Source organism: Hyaena hyaena, unplaced genomic scaffold, assembly GCF_003009895.1.
Source record: "Hyaena hyaena isolate Hyena2069 unplaced genomic scaffold, ASM300989v1 scaffold_332, whole genome shotgun sequence".
NCBI lineage: Eukaryota > Metazoa > Chordata > Mammalia > Carnivora > Hyaenidae > Hyaena > Hyaena hyaena.
This window is the reverse complement of record NW_024080964.1, coordinates 679,681-702,954: the sequence shown is the minus strand read 5'-3', so window position 1 is coordinate 702,954 and position 23,274 is coordinate 679,681. Positions and strand designations below refer to the sequence as shown.

The following is a 23,274-nucleotide window of genomic DNA, read 5'->3' as shown; positions in this document are numbered from 1 at the left end:
ATTTTTAAATAACTAAGATTTGAAAAAGAACCAATTAGAGCTTTGAAATAAACAGCAGAATAAATTGAATAAAAAGGTATATCTGAATAAATGGTTTAGAACAGAGAGGTTTAGAAATGTGGAGATAGAATGAGAAGTCATATTAGAGTTATGTATCTGGTGAGACTGATTCAAGATCATGGACAAAATAAATAATTTTTCAGGTAAAACAAGAATTTTTTCAGACCTCCACTAAATGAATGAAAGGGATATACTTAGATGGAAAGGAAATGATCCGAGATTGAAATGTCTTTGAGGCAAGAGAAATGTGAGCAAAGTATTTGGTAAATGTATACATAGACACCTAAATAAAAATTGACTGCAGGAAACAATACTAATGTGTAACTTGTATGTTTAAAAAAACAACTAAAATAACAGTAGAATTAGAATGTGAGTCAGGACAGATAGGAGTTAAAAAGTGTTTTCAAGTTCTTTCATGATTAAAGAAGGTACAGAAAAGTCTTAACTTTAGATTTTTGTAAGAATGTATGTTAACATTTCTAGATGTTAATCAGTAAAACAATAGAAGACCCAACAGCTTTTAAAGAATGGAAAAACAGAATGAGTAAGCAATAAATTTTAGAAAGATTAAAAAGAGAAGAAAAACTAGAAAACAAAAAAGGATGAGTAATGCATAAAATAAGTGACAGAAATAAATCCAGATATCTCAGTGATCATCTGAAGTACAAATAAACTGAACTCTCCAGTTAATAGATAAAGATTTTCCTTGGGATTAAAAAAATTCAGCTATATCTTTTTTGGAGAGATACCCCTAAAGGTTTATAATGCAGAAAGGTGGACAGTAGAAAGACAGGACATATATACCAGGCAAATTCTAGTCAAAAAGAAGCTGATATAGCTCAATTAATACCTTATTGAGTTTAAAGCATGATCAAATACCAGGGATAAAGAGAGGAACTACATGATGATAAAGTTGTTTACCAGGAAAATAAAAGATTCTAAGCTTGTATGTACCTAATAACATAGCCTAAAAAATATAAACCAAAACTCAACAGACCTACTTGGAGAAATTGATCCATTCACAATCAATGGGAAATACTGGCATTCCTTTCTGTGGTTGATAGATCAGGCAGTCAGAAAAACCAGCAAAGGAAGGGGCAACTCAAGAGACTTTTTTTTTCGGTCAGCCTTTTGAGAGCCCAGTCATCAGAAGGGTACTCCTCCTCTCTTCTCTTTTGGCACAGCAGAGTCTAAACTATAACTAGTCTTTGCCCTTATAGCCTGAAGGTCTAATGTAGTGCTCTTTGGCACCTGGTGTGCTAAGGGCAGAAGTGCTAGACATTTGCTCAGCAGTTTTTTATGGAGATCATCTCTTCTCTATCCTAATTCATACCCAAATGAAAAAGCCAGTTTGCTGATTGTGGCTCTTTCTACCTGGGCCTCTGGGATCACATATTCTTGCTTTACCATAGGGCACAGGTGGTTCAAAGATAGTAATCCCGAGCCCCGTTTTGAATTTTTAAAAAATATTTTATTTTTTTCTGAGAGAGAAAGAGATAGAGCTTTAGCAGAGGGTGGCAGAGAGAGATGGAGACAGAATCTGAAGCAGGTTCCAGGCTCTGAGCTGTCAGCACAGAGCCCAACACGGGGCTCGAACCCATGGACCATGAGATCATGACCTGAGCCGAAGCCAGATGCTTAATGGACTGAGCCACCCCAGCACATTTTGATCTTTACGGCTGTTGCCCACATTATATTGAAGGTGTTGGCAGTGATGAGAGATAATGGTAGTGGGAAGGGGCATTGCTCTACACCCATCTCTACTCAGTAGAAACAGATACACATATAGATCTTTCAAAGATTTTAATTAGTCATTATCCCAAGTTTAGTGTTACCTCTACAATGATAGAATCCCAGCTCTTCAGAATTGAGGGTGGCAATTAGGAGTCAAGCATGGACTTGCAGTTCTGGTAACGTGGGACTGAAGTGACAGACACATACCTTCTCACCTTGTAGGTGTTTGCTCTTCTCCAAACACTTAGAAATGATGGGGGGGGGGGGGGGGGGGGGAATCTAATACCCCAGAGTAAAGACAGAGAAAAACTTGAAAAGGAAGGAAGTTGGGAAAGGAAGAATAAGGTAAAAACAAAGGGAGATGCTGTCAACCAGACATAAAATAAAAACGAAGCTCTAAGTGCAAAAGTTGCCATAGTATGGTATACCTAGTTCCCAGATGCTCAGGGGCTGGCCTTGGAAGGAACAGTTCCATGAATATATATTCTGATTACAGTCAACTAAGTCGGTCAATTAGATATGCAAATGTGGCCTTTATTAGAAGATAGTGGGGCTTCAGCTTAACCTAATGCTTAGCCTTAAAATAGACTTGAGGGATTGGAGGTTGAGAGTGGCAATAAAATTTGGGGCTCTTTCTAGCTTCATCTTCTCCTCATACCTTTATCAGGCCACCCCATCCCTTCCACCTTTCAGATCCCTCGAGACTATAAACTAGCAGCTCCAAGTCCCCAGTTATGACTTGGGTTTAATTATTTACTCTAGACATCAATTGATAAAGTGATCTTATTAAATTTGCCATTGTCAGGGTGTCTGGGTGGCTCTGGCAGTGGAGTGTCCGACTCTTGATTTTGGCTCAGGTCATGATCTTGCAGTTTGTAATATCAAGCCCTGCTTTGGGCTCTGTGTGGATAGCGTGGAGCCTGCTTGGGATTCTCTCTCTCTCTCTCTCTCTCTCTCTCTCTCTCTCTCTCTGTCCCTCCCCCACCTCATAAATATCTCTCAAAATAAATAAGTATACTTTAAAAAATAAAATGAATTGCCATTGTCAGTGTGTTGGAGAATACCTTGCATTTTGACCCAGCAGGTTAGGAAATTAGTAAGTCAGAGGTTAACTTTGCATGGGCAAAGAGCCAAAACACTTTAAAATAGTCATTTTATGGCACTCTCACAGAGCTGTGTGACTCTAATTTAAAAAAAAAAGTCAAAACTGGCCATTTTTCCATTTAGATAACTATCTACGCAGAGGAAGTACTTCCAGGGTTTTCCTTATCTTGGAATATTATAATATCATGGATGTGAAACACAGCTGGTTACCTCCCCCTGCTGTTTTGACTCTCCAGTCACAAATGGAGCACCAACTGAAACGTTTGACATAGAGCATTTTAAGGAAACGGAAATGACGAAATCGTTTAGGATTCAACAGGGGAACAACAGGCCATTTAATACAGCCTTGAGATCTTGTGGCTCAGTTGGTATGGTGTTAACACAGTTGTGAAGCTTCCCTTCCACCTTTCAGATCCCTTGAGACTATAAACTAGCAAATTAAGACTTGCCCCGAAAATAACCGCATGCTATTTTACAATAGAAGTAGAATATTCCAAGAGCAGAACAGATAGAGGTAGTAACATTTTGCCATCTGGCAAAGCCACTGGACCAGATGGATTCACTAATGACTTCTCTAAAGTATTTAATCAGACCTTACTGAAACACATGACTGGCATATTTAATTATCCTAAATTAACAGGACTTCTGCCAAATATAGCCCTCAGTGCTTGAGTCATGCTCCTTGCTTGAAGAGAAAAAAACAAGATGAATAGCTCCAGAAAGCTGGGTTTCACGTAGACCCCTTTCATTAGTGAACCTTCTCATTACCAAATTGTTGTGTTGGAGTCTTAAGGCGGTATTTCTCCTTTTTCAAGAATGAATTGTAAGACAAACCATGCTGATCAAATTCATTTTATCAGTAACAATTGTACTTGATGAGAACATCTGGGGGGTGATAAATCTGATACAGTCATCAGATATCCCTTCCTACTTTCTGCCTGTGGAAGACTTCTAAACCACCAGATACATTCTTTTTTGCATAAGTGAATCAATTTTTATTTCTCGGTAACTGCTCTTTTGTTTTTATTTGTTTTAATTTTATATTTGTATCAAAGCAATGTAGATACAGAAATAGAAGATTACAGTAGGTAATTTTCATTACATAATGAAAAAATGTAAATGTAAAAATAACATAAATTTAAAAAAATGTCCCTGCCCCATCCTTTCCCATCCCCAATCTACTTTCTGAAGGAACATTTTTAATTCTTAGGACTTTTTTTTTTTTTCTGATGGTTACCTCGATATCTCGAAATGGTATGATTAATTGCTGTTTCATGATTAATCCTTTTTAGATCTAATCCATGTTTGACTTCTTTCTAAAATACTTGAGGATGTAGTTTACATATAGCATTCTTATATTCCTTTCCTTCTCTTACCCAAGGGGTTATTTCATTATTTTTAACACCCTTAACATTTACTTTTGTAACCTTAAGTTATATTTTTGTACCTTTACTTTTTGGGTCATCAACTTTGGACAGTATCTCTTGACTGCCACCTTTGTATGGTGAAGATACTGATGTGAATATTCTACTAAATACTCCAGGATTCCTTCAGTCACTGTAATGTTTTTGAGTTATCTATGTTGACATGTATGTCAGTAGTTCACTCTCTATTCCTGGGAACTATTCCACTGTATGAATGTATGAATGTATAATAATTTCCTTATCCATTTACCTGTTGATGGCCATTTGCATTATTTTCAGTTTTTGTACATTTGTATAGGTCTTTAGATGTAGTCTTTCTCTTGGGTAAATATCTGGGAATGGAATTTCTAGATCATATAGTAAGTATATATTTAACTTTATAAGAAACTGCCACATATTTTCCAAAGTGATTTATTATTTTATATTCCCACCAGCAAGGTATGTGCATTCCAATTACTCTACATCTTTAGCATCACCTAGTAATGTCAATCTTATTAATTTTAGTTGTATTTGACAATATTCAAGTGTTTTGGCCATATTTTAAATTTGGTTTTCTTCTTACTTTTGAATTGTAAGTATTCTTCTTGTATTATGGGTAAAAGCCCTTTGTGAATTTTCTTTTCCAGCACATGGCTTGCCTTTTCCTTTTCCTACTGGTGTCTTCCGAAGAGCAGAAGTTTTAATTTTAAAATCCAGTTTATCGATTTTTTTTCTTTCATGGCTCATGGTTTTTTGGGGTTTTTTTTTGTCTTCTCTAAGAAACATTGTCTTTCAAATATCACAAAGGTGGTTATGTGCTTTTTCAATCAGTTGCATGCTTTTAGCTCTTATACTGAGATCTCTGGTCATTTGAGATAATTTTTGTGAATGATGAGAGGCAAATGTTAAGGTTCATTTTTTTCCATACGGATGTCTAATTGTTCCAGCACTATTTGTTGAAAAAAACTATCCTTCCCCTTTTGAGTTATCTTAACACTTTTGTGGGAAATCAGTTGACCATATTAAGTGTGGGCCTATTTCTAGATTCAATTGTGTTCCAACAATCTATATGTCTGTCCTTCTGCCAATACTATACTGGCTTAATTCTGACTCCTTTTTATAGAGAGTTTACACAGAGCTTCCCCTTCTATTAACATTTTTACTTAGATTTATTGATTTCAGTAGTGGAATCTAAATTATCCCATTGTCAGTCATGGCTGGATTAGAGTTCCAAAGTCTGTTCTTGCCTAATATATTTTCTCCTTAGTATAACTTCTTTAGATAACCAATGTGGCCCATTTTATGTGGTTCTTAACAGTTTACTTCTCAGAGGGTAGTCTTATTTTAAAATTTTGCAGGTTAGTTCACAGTAACTTCTTTGGGGATCAGTTTCCTTGGCTTAGAATGTCAATCCTCAGGGGCGAAGGACAGGCTTCGTATGTGTTTGTTTTGAGCAGATTCTATCATATAGTGCTTAATTAATAATATTTATATAGTGCTCCCTAGGTTTTAAGCACTACTGTTTTAATCACTGCCTTAGGATTTATTAAATCCTTACAATTATTCCTGCCTTCCTTCAGGAAGGTACTGTAACTATTCTTATTTAATGGAAGAGAAACTGGGGCACAGAGAAGTTGAGTAATTTGCCAAAGATGATTTGTGAGGGACTATTATGTGCCAGTAAGTAGAGGAGAGATGCTTCAGTGATGTATTGATGACTGCTTAACTGCCAGCTCTTAGAGAGAAAAAATGTATGTATATGCCCTCAAAGGTTTGTGATAAATTTTACTGGTATAAATGATGGGTGGCACACAGATTATAAATAATAAAAAAAAATGTAACGGTCTATTGTAAATCCCATGCAGCCAGTCGATTCTCTTAGATACTTTCATTGATTTTCATTGAATTCATGTATCTGTGGCCAAACTTTGGTTGCAGTGCAACTATGATTTGACAAAATCAGACAAGGGATGAATGCTTGATTACTCTCTGGTTTAGGAAAGAAGCCTCTCACATCATTGACAGATGAGTGTAGTTCTAACATGAATGTTGGTGTTTTTGATTATATTACTAAGACAAAAGTGAAACAAGACACATATCAGAACTCAAATCATTTGCCAATGAGGTGAGCGACTTCTTTGCTGAACTGGATGATATTCTTTGAATATTGGAAGAATATTTCTCATTTTTTGTGTTATTCAGAATGTAAGAGCTATAGACATGATACCCTTTTAAGTTTATTCTGCATTATTAACATTTTATCTTTGTATGTCTTAAGTGTAGACAAACCAACAAAACAATACATCAAACCTTTATTTGTAGTGTTTGTTGATTTCCATGATGTAAAAGCTCCCACAATGGCCCATCATTCTATAGTATTTCTACCATAGAGAGAGGATAGTGGTAAATAACCTCAAGATAATAGTCAAATGTAGTAAAATCATTAGGAAGTAATGAGTTTTAGTATACATTTTTATTTTTAATATAATTTCTTTACTTGTAAGTTTAAATAATTTAACATTTAACAGAGGTCGTGTTTAACAACTGATTCTCAGAATTGCTAACATTTAACAGCTCTGGCTGGTCAGTCTGAGCTGGCTTCAACATGCCACTGCATGCTTTGATCCCAGGCAGCAAAACTACCATGCTCTAAACCACTCTTTGATGTGGTATGAAAGTATTGCTAGAATATAGTTCCATACCAATACAGGTATGGTGGTACAAAGCATGTAAGATATATTGCATTTATTCATTTTTCTAAATCACATTAATTCCTATTAGATGTACCACTCATCAAGTTTCTTGAGAAGTCCAGTTTGAGGGGCCACCATGCTCAACCATGGTTTAGACCGATGCCCCTGGGGCTCACATAGGTCAGGAACATGGCAATGGACCATTGGTGGTCTGTCTGTGTTGCATCAATTCCATTCATCCTGTCCTGGCCCACCTGGAAGTCAGGGCCCTCCCTCTCTGTGGGCCTCACAGTCCCAGTGATAGTACTCCAGTCCTAAGGGCATCCTGGGGACAAGGACCAGAGCACAGCCAATCCATCTGTGGCCATGCTACCTCCAGGCCACCATATTCAAATAAAGCCTTCAGTTGCCTTTTCTTCCTCCAGTGCACATCCCACTGAGGCTGGCCACTCCCCCTCCAGCCCAGAAAGCAGCTGCCTCCCCACTGCTCTTGGACAGGTGGGCCCAGTCACTGGGATGCACTTAAGCCTCCAACATTGGCAAACTTCTCTCACTGTTATCTGCAGGGTAGGCAAGGAGAAAGCTTTCATGCTTTCCTGGTGAGAGTATTTTAAAAAGAGATAATATCATAAATTTACTACTGAATCACTGAAGCAGCCTCGGCAAAAATGAAATGAGGCTTTAAAAAGTAAAGTCAGAATCATAAGCATTTTTCAAATGCTGCACTTGGAACAAGTACTCAAATATATTTTTTTTGCCTTCAGGAATCAAGAATGATTAGCGTTGATTAGTGTTTTCTCTTTAACCTTTATAAGTAAGCCTCCCTCTTTCCATGACCCTATTAATTTTCATCTTCTCCTCACACAACATATTTGGAAATCTTCCTGATTTCATTTGACATCAGAAAGACATGGTTTTGCCCTCCTGGCATGCTGGAGAAACAAATCAATTCCTTCTCCCAGATAGGGTGATGAAAGTCCTTCTCTGCAGTGCTTTCTATTGCTATGGTAACAGAAGATGGGATTTCCTAAGGGAACCAGATTTTTATATACACGGTGAAAAGCAGTTCTTTAAAAGCTTGATCCCTTTTCTGTTGCTGTGTGTATAATATGAACAGTGCAATAAACTGAGAACCAAAGGAAAAATAGAATGGCACCAACCCTTTTTATACAGGTGTGGAATGAGACCTTCAGTGAAAGAGTCAATATTTAAAGTTTTAACATTGTGGCATTGCTATTATAACAATTTGTAAAATTTGCAAGTTTTCTTAGAAAAACAGAAGAGATGTGGATTTATGGACTCTCAAATGGCAGACAGACTTAAAATATAGATAAACAGTATCAACATTCGCCGTCACAGAAAGACTTACAACACTGTGATACGGAAAAAAACAACGATGCGAAGTTCCACACAGAACAGGTATTTTGGGTAACGGTGGTACTTTCCACTTGTGTCATTTTCTCCCTGGAAGTACATAGTAGTTGGCCATTTCATAGATGAAATCTTATCAGAAGGAATTCAGGAGGCATGATTTCTTCCATGAAGGCCCCTTAATCGGATAAGGGACCTAACCTCCTTTAATCTGTTGGCTCATCTAAAGGCATTACTGTAGGGTAGCTTTTTAGGCTCAGGGCATTTCCGTGGAAGGAGCAAGGAGCAGTTCTGAAGTATGCAGCAAGGGTGGGTTTGGTCTTTATGTGAGGAAAATGCATCTATATATACACATCTGTCACGTGAGCGCCTCTGAACTAACATTGCATACATGTGTAGGGATTTAGACAAAAGCAGGTCCTGCTCATAAAGACTTTCCATGAAATTCTTGAGTTCCTGAATGCAGAGATGTGAGAAGGGACTATATACTTTGATGGTAACATCCAACCTGGTTATTCTGTCTGTTTCTGCAACTGCCCCATTACTGATACCTTTAACACTATGCTCTTGCAAATGCAGAGATTCAAATTTGTTGGTTTTCCCCCTGGAAAAGACTTTTAAAAAGTGCTGTTGAAGTGATATGACAAATTTAAAATAAAAGTAAAGTGCTACTTGGCCATGCTCTAAAAGATACACAGATACTGTCGCTCTGTTACCAGGTAGAAGGAGTGACGTTTCTTGGGAGGTGATGGCGAGGTAACGAATGGCAAAGTGAATAAAGTCTGTGGTCTCTGTTCTCTCTATTCTTCATACGCACATGGACAAACAGGAACATTATGAGTCATTTTAAGCAATCAAGTGGCAGTAAGCCAGAGGGGTCAGGTCAGAGACTCGCAGCTTAAAAGGAGAAACAGATAGCTGATAATGTATGCAAACGGCAAAGCAGGAAGCTAGATCAGTGGGTATCATGCAGTAGGAAGAGAGGATATCAAGAACAGCATAAAGGAACTTCTGGCAAAAAAAATCCCAAAATGAAAATTTCCAGTGTGAACTTTTTAATGAATGTGATAAATTTATGGGCTTTGGTATGAAGGAAAAGAACAATTAATAACCTGAGTAAAAATTCTTGAAATCCATAATGGGATGTTTTGGGGTCACACCACTAACTGAGTGATTTAGACTGGGAAGTTATTTTGAAGGCCTCTTTAAAGATTTGTTGAGGGGTGCCTGGATGGCTCCGTTCGTTGAAATTGAAGCATCCGACTTCAATTTAGGTCATGATCTCACGGTTCATGGGTTTGAGCCCCATATCAGGCTCTGTGCTGACAGCTCAGAGCCTGGAGCCTGCTTCAGATTCTGTGTCTCCCTCTCTTTCTGCCCCTCTCCCGTTCATGTTCTGTATCTTTCTCTCTCTCAAAAATAAGTAAACATTAAAAAATTTTAGAGGGGCACCTGGGTGGCTCAGTTGGTGAAGCATCTGTGTTTGGCTCAGGTCATCATCTCACAGTTCATGGGTTCAAGCCCCACATCAGGCTGTGTGCTGACAGTTCAGAACCTGGAGCTTACTTCAGATTCTTTGTCTCCCTCTCTCTCTGCCCTTCCCCCACTCACTCTCTGTTTCTCTCTCTCAAAAATGAATAAACAATAAGAAAATTTTAAAAAATAAAAAATAAAAAAATTAGAAAGCAAAAATTTGCTGAAAGCTATTTCACTACCCCCCCCTGCTCCCCCTCCTCCCACCATTCAAGAAAGTGAGAAAGGTCAGGAATCCTGAAATTATACTAAGAACAACTGCCTGAAAGAGTGATTTTTCTTTTATTCTGAGTGCTTCAGGACCCCAGGACTTTACCAAGTATCTCAAGCATTTTAAAACAGAAGAAACAGAAGCTGTGATCACAGCAAGAGTTTTGTTTATGTTTCCTGATAGCATCTCTGACCATCTAGGGGGAAAACACTCATTCCTCCTCATTTTCTAGTTCCTGTGTAGAGCTTACTGTCCGTGTGGAGAGGCAGTATGGCATCCATGATTGTTGGCATCATTTCCTCCCTCTTTGGCAAGCACTTTGTTAATGCATACTCTGTCATGTGATGTTCCAGGAACTATGTGTAGGGTGATGGAAACAGCCCCTGCCCTCATGGATCATACTGTACAGTCAGATCCTCTTCTTTATAGCTCTTAGGACTCCAGGTGTGGCCCTAACCTGAGGGGGTCTCTTGCTTTCCCACTAAAAATTGGGTTAAGGCCATCTTTTCCCAGGATCAGGCCTCATAGGCTTTAAACTCTAGTGCTGCAAGTTCTGTGACTTTAAAAGTTGCCCAAGCAAAAAATTTCAGTCAGCTCTGACACGCTTAGGATTTCCCTTAGCCTTCGGCATTCTAAACCTCTTTATCTCTTTCCTTTAAATATCTCTTAACTGATCCTTTTTTTCTGCCCCATCTACTTCGCCTTACCTCATTATCTGTCACCTGTTCCCTTCCTGTCGTGTCCTCTTGTAATTGTCAGTGGGGCCCTAACTTCCTGGCCTGCTTGAAAACGTTTACAAGGCTGCCCTGGCTTACCTGACCCATCTCGTTTTCTGGTATTCTCTGCAAGACTAACTATGAGTACCATCTTTTTCACATGGATGCTCTTTGCACCTTTTATATGTGTTATTTTTCTCTGGTTCTCCTTATAAAGATTCCTGAGGATACGTTTTCCAGCAAGCACTGGTTAGATGGCCATTCAGGTCCCCGGGACATCCAGGTGTTTCTTATCCCGGGATTCTTCTTGACGCCTTTAGAACTTCCGAGATCCGGTGAGGAGGGGCTTCCTCTGGGGAGAGTGGTGGGGGGCAGTACCAGAGCACCTGCTACCAGCACTGAGCTGCCTCTGACGCTTGGCGCCTCCCAGCGCATCCCTTCCCTGCTGGTGCAACCGGATCTGCACTCACTCCCCCACACGATGCAAGCCGCAAAGCGCACCTGCCCCTTGTTTGCCTTTCTGGGAACCCTGTGCAGCCCCCACGCCGCCGCGCAGGCTCATGGGCAGCCCGGAGCCCTTCGCTGGAGAACACTTGCTAATGGAGGGGGCTGGGGTGAAGAGGCCAGCTGACCTATCTCAGAACGCTGGCAGAACGCTACTTCAGACAGAGAGAGTAAAGCCCTGAGACTGTTCTTCAGGGAAGGGCTCAAAGAACAGGAAGCACTGATCTCCTGACACAATTCTAGACACGTTGCTGCTGCCGGGAGCAAAAAAAACGGCCCTGAGCATGTACAGTCACGGTGCTTTCCCGCTGCTGTGGGCTTGGACCTTTGCACTTGTGGGATTGTGCCCCAGGGGACGACTGCTGTCTGATCCCTTCTTCCTCCTGGAAGGTCGTGGACTTGTGGCTGGGGTATGTGCCTTTTACTCCCCAGTTCTGGCCTCTGGTGTAACGTCTCTTGCATAGCCTTTGGGCCAGAACTAGGTCTGCAGCACCAGGCCTGGCCCCTGGGACAGGTGCCCCACACTGTGACTCTGAGTGGAGGGGAAGGGGCAGGAGGCCTTGTGGAGCACTGGGGTTTGGCTTGACAGATGATGTAAGCCAAACTTCTTATCGATGAGTCCCTTGTGAGGGGCCTCTGGCACCTGGGGCACCCAGGTCATACTCATTCCTGTACTCCTCCACCGCCTCCCTCGGAACTCTCGAGATCCCCTTAGATCAGACTTCTTCTGGCAAGAGTAGTTGTAGCAGCAGCACCTGGGGCCTGATTGCTGGTCCTCTGGGCCCCTGCTGCTCAGTGCCTCCCCGCCCATCCTCTCCCTGCCCCTGCGGCTAGCCCCCTAATTGTACCTGCCTTTCCCACAGCTGCAGAGCACCCACTGCAGGCTCCACCTGAGCAGGTCTCTGTTTAAAAAGAGAAAAACCTGACATAGCACCCAGCCTGGGCAGGAGAGTGCGGATGGAAGGCACCTCCAGTCTGGGGAGCAGTACCTGACTGAGGACGCGTGTGCTGGGAGTGTTGGGAACTCCCGGGAAGACCAGCTGCGCTCCAGCACGAGTACAGGCGCCTGGGAGGACCCTCCGTGCTGAACAGGGATGGCGCTTCGGGGTCCTGTGCGAAAGACACTAGGTTGGGTGGAGGCCCAGGAAGAGAGGCCGGTGGAAGGAGGGCCACGGGGACAGCTTAGGGGCGTGGTTGCCTCAGAATTTGTGGAACCACCTGTGGACCATGAGGGATGCAGGAAGTAATTTGTGTGTCAAAGAGGCACCATATCCACCGAGCTCTGCGTATGTTAGTTGTATCTAGATGCCAGGTACACAAAATGATGATGATAATGAAACTTGTTTTGCTTATTCTGAGCCGGGTGCAGTGTTGAATGCTCTGTGTTCTGTATCTTGTCTGTCTCATGTAGTATCTCCATTTTAGAGATGAGGAACGTGAGGCAAAAGAGAGCAACCTGGCTGAAGAACTAGAGAGCAGAAGGGTCATCAGCATGCAGATTCAGGTTTCTGGTTATAGAGCGTATACTTGTATTAAAATCATGCTGAAAGTTGAATAGTAAAAAAAAAAAACCTGTTAATTGTGTAAAGAGATGTTGAAATCAGAAAAAGAAAAAAATTCTTCTATTGTGTAAACAGTCATCTGCTAGTTTTTCACACAGGTATGTGCCCTTTTGTTTTTTCAGTTCTCAACACCTGTTTTTAGAAAGGCATAACTTCTTTAGAAAATGATTTTAAAACATAAGAGTAATTGCTCATCTAGAAATAACAATGATGACATTTCTCCCTCTGGACTACTACAGACTCCCTGAAATTCTAGTTGGCATTCGACAAAGTTTTATTTTGACTGGACTACATAGGGAAAATATTACACAGACCACAAGCATAGTAATTTGTGGTTCTCTTGGTATAACAGTGATTTGTGTAAAATAGGAATTGTCATTGGAAATACATAATCTCGGGTAACAGACACAGAAATAGCACTTGACTCTGGGACCCCTTCATGCTTTGAAATCCTAATGAGGTTGGTATCCAGCACTTTTGCAGGCAGGTTTAATTAATTCTGAGAAGCACACTGTCTCCTAGCAACAGCATTTTTTTTCTCAAAGTCAAAAGCTAACTTGAAAAAGCTGAGTAATACTTTCAGTCAGTAAGTAAACATCTTGACATAAAACAGTTCTAGAACCGTATAGGTTTTCTAGTCATTGAATTATAATCATAATAGTGTCTGATTCTCAAGGTAACCAAACAGGTAAGATCAGATGAAATTATTATTAAACTCTGCTAAGCCTCTCTTTGCCGTTCAGCATTTCCATCAGACCAATCAGGTAACGTATTACTTTGAGGACAGTTCAGACTCTTTCTCTTGAGATTATCTTGCTGGATGATTGAAATGAGAAACAAATGTGAATAAAAGAAAATCAATCTTTTTCCTAACTTTGTTCAGGAGGAAATGAAAAGAGGCTTTTTTCTTTTTCAGCCTTGCCTTACACCCAGATAAAACTCTCGTTGCAACTGGCCAAGTTGGGAAGGAGCCATATATATGTATATGGGATTCCTATAATGTCCAGACTGTGTCTATTCTTAAAGATGTCCATACACATGGAGTCGCCTGCCTGGCTTTCGACTCAGATGGACAGGTCTGTATCTTTTTCTGTTTCTGTTTTCTGTAATGACTTCTCACGAGTCACCTAGAGTTACAATGCTTGAAGTTTACAGGCTTAGAAAGTCTACTAACCCTTGGCGCCTCCCCATGTCTACCTGCTAGGATCCTGTCAGATCCTTTTCCAAGCGGTGGCACTGACACTCAGCTCTGGGTAGGCCCCAGTTTTGGTTTCCCCAGGTTGAGAAGATTCCAGAAGGATGTCATGAACTCATGCTGATGAGGTCCATCATGATTCTGCCATTCCACTTTGTCTTCCGTGTTAGTTTCCTGTTTGGAATTAGAGTTGGGCCAAACGTTTTTCATAGACTTCAAGCCCTCAGCATCTCCTTGGTTCCCTTTGCTTTGAAAATGTCTTCTAATAATTCACCACCTCCTAATAATTCGTGAGAAATTCCTCTTAGACTCTTTACGTTGAGGTCTCTTGTAACTCCACCTTCTCCCTACACATTCCTAACAGTTCAAGCAGCCACTGATTCATGAGTGTTTGTGACCATCTCTCCAGTGACCCTTACATGCATTCTCCCCTCCACATTCTCTGCCACTATCCTTTAAGTTACAAATCCATGTCCTGCCTGACATTTGAAGTAACCTCTGACTGGTGTCCACACAGTTTCTTGCTAATGTATTTCACCAACTAGAAAAAGTATGGGAGCATTATTTTAAAAACAACCAAACCAGGAAGAACTCCATGAATAAGTTGTGGCTCGGTGTTCCAGGCCAACCAACTCTTCTAGCCTTGTCTTCACTGTGCCCTTGAAGTCCGATTGGACAAAGCCGTGAGATTCCTCTACCGGACCTTGCCTTTCTGCTCCTCTGACCCCTCTCTCATGCTGTGCTTCTCCATCTCCGGTTCCCTACTCGCCTCCTTTGCCCGTTAGAGTGACTCATTCTTCCAAGACACTTCAAAGGTCTTTAAGGGACATACTCCTGAAGCCTTCCCAGGACCGCCAACAAACTTTCTTGCCTTTGACTTCCAACAACCCTTAACAGAAAGTTACAGATGTCAGTTTCATGTCCGTTTTAAAACTGTTAGAGAAAAAGCAGTGCTCACACACAGGCAGCATTCCTGGCTTCCACTGCCTCGACCTCCTCACTAAGCTGTGCCACCCTTCCTCTGTATTTCTGCCAGTTAATTTTCTCAGTCCAATTTTTGGCAAATTTCCGAGTTCATTTTATAAGTCCTTGCTTTGGAAAGACCTGTGACATTCTTCATAGAGGCTTGACTAACCTGAGAGTTTGGGGCACGTTGAGTGGATCACAGGACTTGAGCTGATTTGAGCTCAAGTTAAACAGTTTACTTAGTGTTTTCTGCTGTTTTGAGAGAGTAGTGATCATTGTTTCATATTTCTTTCTAGGACTAGATGCACTACATATGTAGACCCCTGGCATGTATAGTCTTTGCATTTACCACTCTGTAATCTCATCCACTTTAGTTAGGATAACACATCCATTCCACTGTGATTCCACTTCTAAGGAGAAATAGTTGGGCAGTTATATTTGTTGGGATTTGTAGTTGTGGACTTCCTGACTAAATAAATGAATACCAGAATGCAGACACAAGTCCTAGTGTAAATGTATGCTTAGATGTGTAATTACATGCACGTTTTCTGATTGTTTTTCTAGCAAACATCCAACTGTGTTTGGAAGCATCACAAGAAAAATGTCATGCAGCAGAAGCGTTAGCAGAAGTAAATCCAGCTTTAGCGTTTAGTTCTTTGTCCATGTGATTTGTGTTGAAATCTTAGTCGTTCACTTGGAGGTTCCGTTTGTGAGGGTGGGGGTGGACTGCATGGTACTTAATTGTCAGTTGAGAAAAATAACCTATTGGCTTTGCCGTGATGGATTTCTTGGCTTGTTGATGCCTATTGCCTCAGGTCTGCCTTATTCCCTGGACAGAGTTCACTGGAATCCACTGATATTTAGAAAATGACAAATGGCCCATCCCCTCTCCAACAACAAAAGACAATAGAAATGCTTTTTAGGTAGCTATGGGGCCTGCCACTTACCACAAATGAACAAAATAGATTACTTGTGGCTTTTTTTAAAAATCAGGAAATATGGGTTTTACTTTTTTTTAATGTTTATTAAAAAAAGGCAAAAGAATAAACCAAATGAAATTCACCCACTTCAAATTTCCTTATATGGATAAAAATGCAACCACATATTATAATTTCCATTGCTGGAATGCACAATTAAAACTTACAGAAATAAAAACACAAAAAATACTTACCACAAAGACCCCCTTCCTTAAAAGCACATTTTAAAAACTTCCAACTAGGGGCGCCTGGGTGGCTTAGTCGGTTAAGCGTCCGACTTTCGCTTAGGTCATGATCTCGCGGTTCGTGGGTTCGAGCCCCACGTCGGGCTCTGTGCTGACTGCCAGCTCAGAGCCTGGAGCCTGTTTCAGTCTGTGACTCCCTCTCTCTCTGACCCTCCCCTGCTCATGCTGTCTCTCTCTCTCTCTCCTAGAAATAAATAAAACATTAAAAATAAATAAATAAATAAAATAAAAAATAAAAACTTCCAACTATTTATTTTTTATACTAAACATTGCTAATGGAAACCATCTTTACTGAAGAAACCTGAGTAATCTCTGCATAACAACACATACATACATTTAGCCGTATGTGGCCGTATGTCATCCCACATATATGCATACACATACACTCAAACATAGTGAAATACTTAAGTTCTGATACTCTTAAACTTGAGTAATACTGTATTTTCAGAACTTAGATTATTTCGCAGATGATTGTATTGACCCATACAACAATCCTACAAGATAGACGTAACAAATATTTTGCATTTATTTAACAAATGAGAAAACCTGATTTAATGAGGTTAATTAATTTTTCAAGCTCTGGTTCCTCACAAATCAAAACAGAAGCCAGATGTCCTTACACCCAGTCCAAACCTCTGTCCATGACACAGGGCGATTTCCTTAAGCGTGGCATCCTTCTAGGTCCTCTGATGGTGGTGACGTATTTTGATATTTGTGATTTTGTGTGTACTTAAATGTGTTGTATTTTCTTTTTCCTTGATAACAAGTTCTGAAATGAACCCAAAGAATGTAAACTGGGAGGTGAGGTACCAGATTTCTTTTATCAGCCAGTTATTTCTGAAATGTTTGTGAAACTATGAAGATTAAGACAGAATATGATGTCCATTTATGGGTTTTTTTCCCTATGTGCTCATCAAGCCCTTTTATTTTGGCAAGGCTTTTAGGTTCTAGAATCCTAGACTGTTTTTAATCTCACATTAAGATTTTAAATTTAAAAATTTAAAACTCTGAACTTTGTCTTTAAGTTGTGTTCCTCTGATTTCAACTGGTTAAATCAGAGGCTTTGTGACAAATGAGTTACAGCTTTTAGGTTTTTGAAATTTCAGTATATGCTTAATAGAAGTCATCTGTGATGCCTTTAGCAGTAGACTTTAGATAGATTTTGAGAAGTCATTTTTTTGCATACATTCACTGCTTGGCTCTCAGTAGGTAATCAGTGACCGTTTGTTGAAAGAAGCCATGGGTAGTAAGAAATGTGCCCATCAGTTTCAGCTGTTAAATTACTGTTCTTATTCCTAGCGTTTGGCCTCTGTGGGACTGGATGCCAAAAACACAGTCTGCATTTGGGACTGGAGGAAGGGAAAACTTCTGGCCTCAGCCACCGGCCACTCCGACCGGGTAAGAAGAGCTTGTTGGATCAAGCCACGCAGTTTTCATAACTATGAGGGAATTGTAAAGTAGCTTCCCAGATTTGTACTGTTTTTAAAAGTAAATTTTCCATGTAAAGATTTTTCCTGCGTGGAAAGTTCAACCTACAACCTGAATTAAAAAAAATCCATTCATGACTAATAGTTATGTTGGCATCATCTCTCCTGGTGATTGGATGCTTTCTTTAAATTGTTACTACTTTTCCTAGGCAAAGCAAATTTTTGATCCTGGCATCTCAGCTTCTTCATAAAATCAAAATAGAATTACATTTGAAATTATTTGTAAAGTTTTGATGTATTCATTTGAAAATGAAAATAGTTGTTACAAAATAATATCACAAAATATGTTTACAAGTATATACATTTTAACTTCAGATGAACGTAATGACAGCTTTGGGATTTTTTTTTTTTGTCCTGTTTGAAAATCTTAAAATTGTGTCCTGCTTATCATCATATTGAAGTCAGTGTGCTCAGAAATAATTGCATATATCGAAACAAGCAAGGTAGGATATGAAGCAGGTCAGAAATCTATTTCTCCATTCTCTTGCATAACTAAAATAGTTTGACCACTTTATTGTCTTGATTTTCTCATTTCAAAAAGAAGTGAATTTGCATGATTATCTTACCAACATTGATTGCTAGTTTCGTATTTCTCCTCAGTATAAGTGAGAAAGAGGCCTGAATTAAATACGGAATTCATTGTCTTTTCCTTAGTGTGAACTCTAAAAATTAGTTTTCAAATGAATAGTATATTCATTAAGGGAAAATCATGATTTTAGGGTGAGCCATTGTTGTTGCTGCATATTTGGGCAAATTGTATTCGAGGATTAAGTCCACTAATGACCAGCCTTGCAACTTTAGTGTTGGAAGAGGCCCAGCACCTTTCTGGTCCCAATGGTTCCTACCCTGGCATCGTGTAAGAATTCCTTAGGGAGATTTTACAATGTAGTGATGCTTGGGCTCTACTCCCAGGTTATTAACTTAATTGATAATTAATTGGTATTAACTTAGTACTTAATAAACAGTTTGAAAATACTTATTGTGCTCACATTTTCGATATTACTATTTCTGCTTATGTGATAATCCCATCATAGTGTATAAAGTAAGTTGAATTAGACTAGATCAGTGTGAATTTATTTCTTACTGTTCTGTTTGTGGACTTCATACCTTTCACTTAGTAGATTATGAAAAGTAATGCTACTCTAGTGCAAACTCTATGATTTTAAGAGTCTAGAAGGATCTAATGAAACACTATTCTTTCTGAACACTGTTCTCCCAGACCCCATGATTTGTATCACATAGTTTTGTTCTTTATTACTGGTGCCCAATATGAATTATACATATCTCCTTATGGGAAAATGGTTATCTTCAAGATTATTTTAGTGGCGAAAATACTTAATCCTTAGCACTCACTTGTTTAATGAGTACTTACTAGCCTGCAAAATGATTGTGCATATGTTTTTTAAATTGACCTCATAACAGAACTCAGGTGGTGTCCTGTATTTTAGAGATGCTAAGACTAGAGCCTGAGGTTGCATAGCTAAAATGGGCACTGGACCTCACCAAAACTTGGTACTTGGACCGAGCGCTCTTTCTTCAGTGCTCTTTCTGTGGTTCATAATTTCTCCTTTTGTCTAACTGAAGGTTATAGGTCCGCCTTTTCTCTCTGATGACTGGTCCACATTGCTCCTTCCTATGTGATGAGAAATTAGCAGCATGAGCTCTTTCTCTGGCCTAGAAACTGGCCCTACCAATTACTCCTTTTTTCTATTAGAGCTTCACAGAATGTGGTCCTTGAACTGACTGCATCAGAATCTCTTGAGGGCTGTTTAAAAATGCAGCTGCATAGACCAAATTTCAGACCCAGTAAATGGAATCTTTCACTTGGGCTGATGAAATATGTACTTTGACACAGGTGATCTGACTCTCAAGATTGACAGTCTTCTCTTCCTTGTTCCCAAAATGGAAGAACTGCCTGCAAACCATCTAGTAGCTTTCCTTAAAGAATGTTCAGTAGTGTTGGTAGATATGTTTTCAGTTTCTTGGAGAATAGAAAAGAGAATAGTATTTTGGGTCAGATTAAAATAATAGGCTAAAAGGACTATTTTTGGTGGGCTAAGTTAGGTGCCAAATAAATGTCTCTGCCTATGATTACAGGAAAGTGTTGGCCACATTGAATTGCACTTGACTATTAACCATTTTTCTACTCAAAATAAAACCTTTTATAATTCTTTTTATTTTTATTTTAAAGCTGTTTCCAAGTATGTTATTAGCATTGTGTAGAGGTATAGAAAATTGGATCAAAAAATTATTCTAAAGCATTCCAATTTGTTTACCCTGGATGAACCAAGTTAAAAAATATGACACCAGTTTGTCTCCTTGATTGTGGTCAATTATTATTTCTTTATTCAGGTCTAAGGTAAGTAGATAGGAGGCAACAAAATAGGTGTTAGCACTTGCTAACGCAACCCCAGAGCCAACCCCCCCCCCCCCCCCCCCCCCCCCCCCCCCCCCCCCCCCCCCGTTTTTCAGTCCCTGCAGGTAACAGTGTATTCTAAATTTTGGATAGAGTCTTGGCAGTTGAACTGATATCTGAAAAAAGGCAGAAACAGCTATATAACCAACATAGCAATTTTTAATTCTTTTAAACAGATTTTTGATATTTCCTGGGATCCATATCAGCCAAACAGAATGGTTAGCTGTGGAGTAAAACATATAAAGGTAAAGTAGTTATTTAAAACAATTTTTGGTAACTTTTATGAGAAGAACTTAAGGTGTTTATATATATAATTTGATGTTGAGAAATGGCTCCATTTTTCTTGGATTTGGAGGCTTTTACTTGCTTTGATCTTGAAGCAAGCTAATATCAGCTGAGGGGGCTCTCTTTCAGAACTACAGTGTAAGGACTGTCAGGTGAAGTGCCTAGCAGGCAGCTGAAAAGAAAACTTGATGTTAATTAAAATGCTAAACCAAATACTCCTAGTACTTCAAGGATTGCATGCTTTAAAACAGTTCTGATTTTAATATCTTAAGTTAAGTTTTTACATTTTGATGAATGTTTACACATACTGCATATTAAAACATTTTCTGTCCTGTTGATAAGTTCTTTTAGAAGGAACAGCATTGGGTTGGACATAAAAATAGATAGGGGCGCCTGGGTGGCTTAGTCGGTTTAGCGTCTGACTTTCTCTTTGGTCATGATCTCTCTGTTTGTGGGTTCTTGCCCCGCTTCGGGCTCTGTGCTGACTGCCAGCTCAGAGCCTGGAGCCTGTTTCAGAGTCTGTGTCTCCCTCTCTCTCTGACCCTCCCCTGCTCACGCTGTCTCTCTCTCTCTCCCAGAAATAAATTAAAAAAAAAAAATAGATACACAGTAGGAACCTACCTGGGCCATTGATTTTTAAATGTCTGTGCCTTCCCTTAGACTACACATCCTCAAACACCACAGGTAGCCCAGGACCTACCTTTATCTATTTGTTTCTTGGCACTTTGTTAAACAGATAGCAAAGTTAACAGTATTAACTTTCTTTGCTCCAATATAGCAGAAATTTCTGCTAGACTCTGGGATGTGGCCCAGGATCATCTGTCTACAGATTTGTACATTAGAAATTAAAGTTCATAAATAAGAGAGTGTGAGGATTACTTGCTTACTACAGCATGTGTGGATCTCTGCTGGTATCAAATAGCTGCATTTTTGTATGAATGGAATAGGTATCTATATTATTTCCCCAACCAACTCCTCCTGTTTCCCTCTTCTCTTGTTCTTTTTTCAGTCTAGTTTTCTATGATCCTCCCCATTGTTGCTACTTAATTCTTAGAAATGGACAGATGATCAGATATCCAGAAATAAATATAACAAGAGATATGCAAGACTAATTTAAAGAATATTACAAAACCTCACAGAGGAATATAGAAGGCTTGAACAAATGGAGAGACACCTTGGTTCTGAACATGAAGTCTAAAAATTACAAACCCAGCATTTCAGTTATATTCAGTACAAGTTCAGTTAACATCTCTAGAAGTTTTGTTACTGTTATCTGACATTTCCTTTTAAATTATCCTGAGTTAGTCTAAAATGAGAATAACCAAGAACTTGAATAAAAAAGGGATAATGAAGAAAACTACTATTTACTAAAGTGTATTATGAAACTAAAATAATTAAAATGTATCAGATTGGGATAAGGATAAATAACAATAATACCCCCCAAATACAAAGCTGAGAAATAGACTTTAATATGTATGACAATTTGGAATATTACAATAGTATCTTGACCAGTGGGCTCTAGGACAGTTTGTTACCTATTTGGGAGAGAAAATTATATTTTATTACTTCATACCATACACTAAATTTTTTTGTGAATTAAAGACTTAAATGTTTAAAAAACTATAAAATAATAAAATGAGAAAGTAAATGTTTAACTGCTCTCAAGTAGGTAAAAAGCTTTTCTGAATATAGAAGCAAAGTAAGAAACCATAAAGGATAATATTATGGATTCAATTATATAAACATTAAAACCTTCTGTCTACCTGTCCCCAACCCCTAAGAAACAAGAGACAAACCACACATGAGCATAGTGTAAACCACAAGTGTGTTAGATAGAATTTTAGTTTGTTCTTGAACTGTAAAGACCTTTAGCAAACCCGTAAAATGGAGAAAGGATATGTATAATTGACAAAAATGGAAACATTGTTGGCTAATGGATATATGGAAATCCTAAATCTCATTACTAAGGAATAACAATTTTTGAATAACAGTGTTCAATCCATCAAAATTAGGAATAAAGTGTACCCAGTATTGACAAAGATTTTGTGACTGAACACTCTGAAACCTTGCTGGGGGAGTACTCTAGTAAATGAGTACTAGAAATGAGTAGTTCAGTACAGAAATTTGATAGTATCTATCTATAGCTTTAGAATGTTATTATCCTGGAATGCCTGGAATTAAGAATCTGACTTCGGCTCAGGTCATGATCCTGTGGTTCACGAATTTGAGCCCCACATTGGGCTCTGTGCTGACAGCTCAGAGCTTAGAGCCTGCTTCAGTTTCTGTGTCTCCCTCTCTCTCTGCCCTTCTCTGGCTTACGCTGTCTCTCTCTCTCTCTCTCTCTCTCTCAAAAATGAATAAACATTAAAAAAATATTTAAAAAAATTTTTAAGTGTTAATATCCTTTGAGCCAGTAATTTCTTTTCAGCATTAGTATATGTTTTGCTGAAGAGAACACAGCCAATAATTTCATATCTTGGAATTTATCTGAAGGAAATTATTAGGAGTGTGACCCAGGGATAGGTTCATTGCTGAATAACCTAACCATAGCAAATAAAACCAGACAAAGGAAGACCTGAAGCCACAAAACTGCACACAGGTGGTTCAATAAAATATGGCATATCCATAGGAAGAAATACTGTACAATCATTATAAGTCATGGTTTAGATGATTATTTAATGTTATTAGGAAATAGTCAAGATTTATTTACAATCTATTAGGTGGGGTAAATTTGTTCTTTTGATTTTTTTTTCCTTTTACTTTAGAAGTAAAGTATATATATAGGAAATAAATTGGAAAGACACCAAAAATG

At 39.0% G+C, this 23,274-nt stretch overlaps 1 protein-coding gene across 1 annotated transcript in view; it reads left to right on the top strand.

Moving 5' to 3' along the window:
- The first annotated feature begins 13,346 nt into the window (after positions 1 to 13,346).
- The window catches only part of EML6 (EMAP like 6), a 159,377-nt gene continuing 149,449 nt past the window's right edge, over positions 13,347 to 23,274 (top strand). The window contains exons 1-4 of the mRNA XM_039249179.1: positions 13,347 to 13,351; positions 13,808 to 13,967; positions 17,574 to 17,672; positions 20,354 to 20,422. Of these exons, the coding sequence (XP_039105110.1) occupies positions 13,347 to 13,351; positions 13,808 to 13,967; positions 17,574 to 17,672; positions 20,354 to 20,422 (333 nt within the window). The remainder of the gene's footprint in view (positions 13,352 to 13,807; positions 13,968 to 17,573; positions 17,673 to 20,353; positions 20,423 to 23,274) is intronic.